Raw genomic sequence first — 2500 nt, forward strand, 5'->3', positions numbered from 1 at the left:
ATACGTATATATTAAATACAATTTTGTCCTACATTTTACACTCTACTCTTTACTTAGGCTCGTGTCTATAAGAAGACCTTACCCCTGCTAGAGACACAGACACACAGAGTATGAGAAGTATGTGTGACTTCACAATTTTTTCTCCATATCCTGAAGAATCTGCAGCTGCTATTTCCAAATATGTGCATACATTAGCCTCCACACTCATGTATATCAATGTGGACATACAAATCATTTACAAATACACACACACACACACACACACACACACACACACACACACACACACACACACACACACACACACATACACACACACACACACACACACACACACACACACACAGACACACACACACACACACACACACACACACACACACACACACACACACACACACACACATACACACACACACACACACACACACACACACTCACCCTGCACAATACATGCTCCAAGGTATGCTGCATCAGCGAATGGACACAGCAAGCGGCCATGGTATATATCCCTCTTGATTTGCAGGTACAGGAGATACCTAGGCAGACACAGGTCAGGTTACAGCACACACAGCTGACACAAACACACACACACACACACACACACACACACACACACACACACACACACACACACACACACACACCAGACACACACACACACACACACACACACACAGACACACACGCATACAACACATATACATTTCTCACTTTTGATTAGGTGAACATTCATTAAACGGTCATGTCACACTGTTAAATACTGTGAAATACAATTGATCAACACATTCTTGCCTTCAGATCATATACATAGACTACTAATGTTACTATGGAACTGAATGTGTTCGTCAGTTCATGCAGCACAAAGCATGGCGTACTATAACATTTAACAGCAGCATTAGCCATTGGATCCATAAGACTTCAATATAGGAAAAAAATATTTTATTAATACTTTGAACTATGTCATTAAATGTCTTCCCTTGTGAATCTTACATGTACAACACATTACTAGCAATCTTATTAAGAATCTTATGATAATGAAATAGAGGGTGTTGTGTTTTTCATTCAATATCATATCAAGCAACTACTGTATATTAAAAAATATATATTTTATAAGAATATTCCTGTAAGTCTATAATAATCTCATAATTAACATATTTACCAGAACATACAACATATTGCCATCCATCAGCATGTCAGAGTCTTTGAGTCTACTCAAATCCCACACAGGAGGTTACCATGGAGATGACTTCAACCACAGAGAGAACTGTTACCGTGGTGACAGCTACCACAAAGATCCCTTTCTATGTTGATGAACTTATGGAGGTATGTTGACAGAGATAATACTCTGATCTACTCCCTCCGCTGCCGGCCTACACTTAGGAGACTGGTGGTGTGCGAATGTGTTTGTTTTATGCATCTATTACGTCATGGTGATAATTAATAATGAATTGGTTTAAAGTCTCCAGTAAATTAGAAGCTGACTCAGAGACAAATATGTGCACTGTACATCCACAGAGGCGACTTGTGACATTTAAAAAAAAAAAAAAAAAGATTAAAGATATTATTATTATTTAATATGTAATCAAACAAATCTGAAGTCTACGGAAAAGATGGTGCGCTAATTCATCCAAAATGTGTTTCAAATAGTTTCTTATATAAGAATAGTCTAAGGAATAACAGCTGTTTCCACCACCAAATGTCTACTGATTCTGTACACTTGAACGGAGAATGATCCATGCTTCACCCTGTGTAGTCTCCTGTTTTAGCTGTTCTGGGCATAAATTATAGAGTTCCCTCTGTTCTCTCCTCCAGCGTCTCGGGTCGGCTTTTACAGGAAAAGCCCTGCCCTCTCTCTTCCACTCGGCTACATAATGACGCTCTCGCTCTCGCTCTCGCTCTCACTCTTGCCTTGCTTTCACCTGCCTTACAGGATGTTAGCACTTAAAATTGATCTTCTGAAAAAAATCTCCTCCAGCCTACCTCTCTCATTCTCTCTACAGATAGATAGATAGATAGATTGATAGAGAAATAGAAAGATAGAAAGATCGATAGATAGATAGAAAGATAGAAAGATAGATAGATAGATCGATAGATAGATCAATAGATAGATAGATAGATAGATAGATAGATAGATAGATAGATAGATAGATAGATAGATAGATAGATAGATAGATGAATATATAGATAGATAGATAGATAGATAGATAGATAGATGGATCGATAGATAGATAGATCGATAGATAGATAGATAGATAGATAGATGGATCGATAGATAGATAGATAGATAGATGGATCGATAGATAGATAGATAGATAGATAGATGGATCAATAGATAGATAGATAGATGGATCGATAGATAGATAGATAGATAGATGGATCAATAGATAGATAGATAGATAGATGGATCGATAGATTGAAAGATGGATCGATAGATAGATAGATGGATCGATAGATTGATAGATGGATCGATAGATGGATTGATAGATAGATGGATAGA

The 2500-nt window shown here is 37.4% G+C and overlaps 1 protein-coding gene across 1 annotated transcript in view; it reads right to left on the minus strand.

Moving 5' to 3' along the window:
* Positions 1-2500, minus strand: part of frmd3 (FERM domain containing 3) — a gene marked incomplete at both ends in the record, with an annotated part of 58828 nt that overhangs the window by 28609 nt on the left and 27719 nt on the right. The window contains one exon of the mRNA XM_080852423.1: positions 442-539. Within this exon, the coding sequence (XP_080708549.1) occupies positions 442-539 (98 nt within the window). The remainder of the gene's footprint in view (positions 1-441; positions 540-2500) is intronic.

Source organism: Sprattus sprattus (genome assembly GCF_963457725.1).
Source record: "Sprattus sprattus genome assembly, chromosome: 15".
NCBI lineage: Eukaryota > Metazoa > Chordata > Actinopteri > Clupeiformes > Clupeidae > Sprattus > Sprattus sprattus.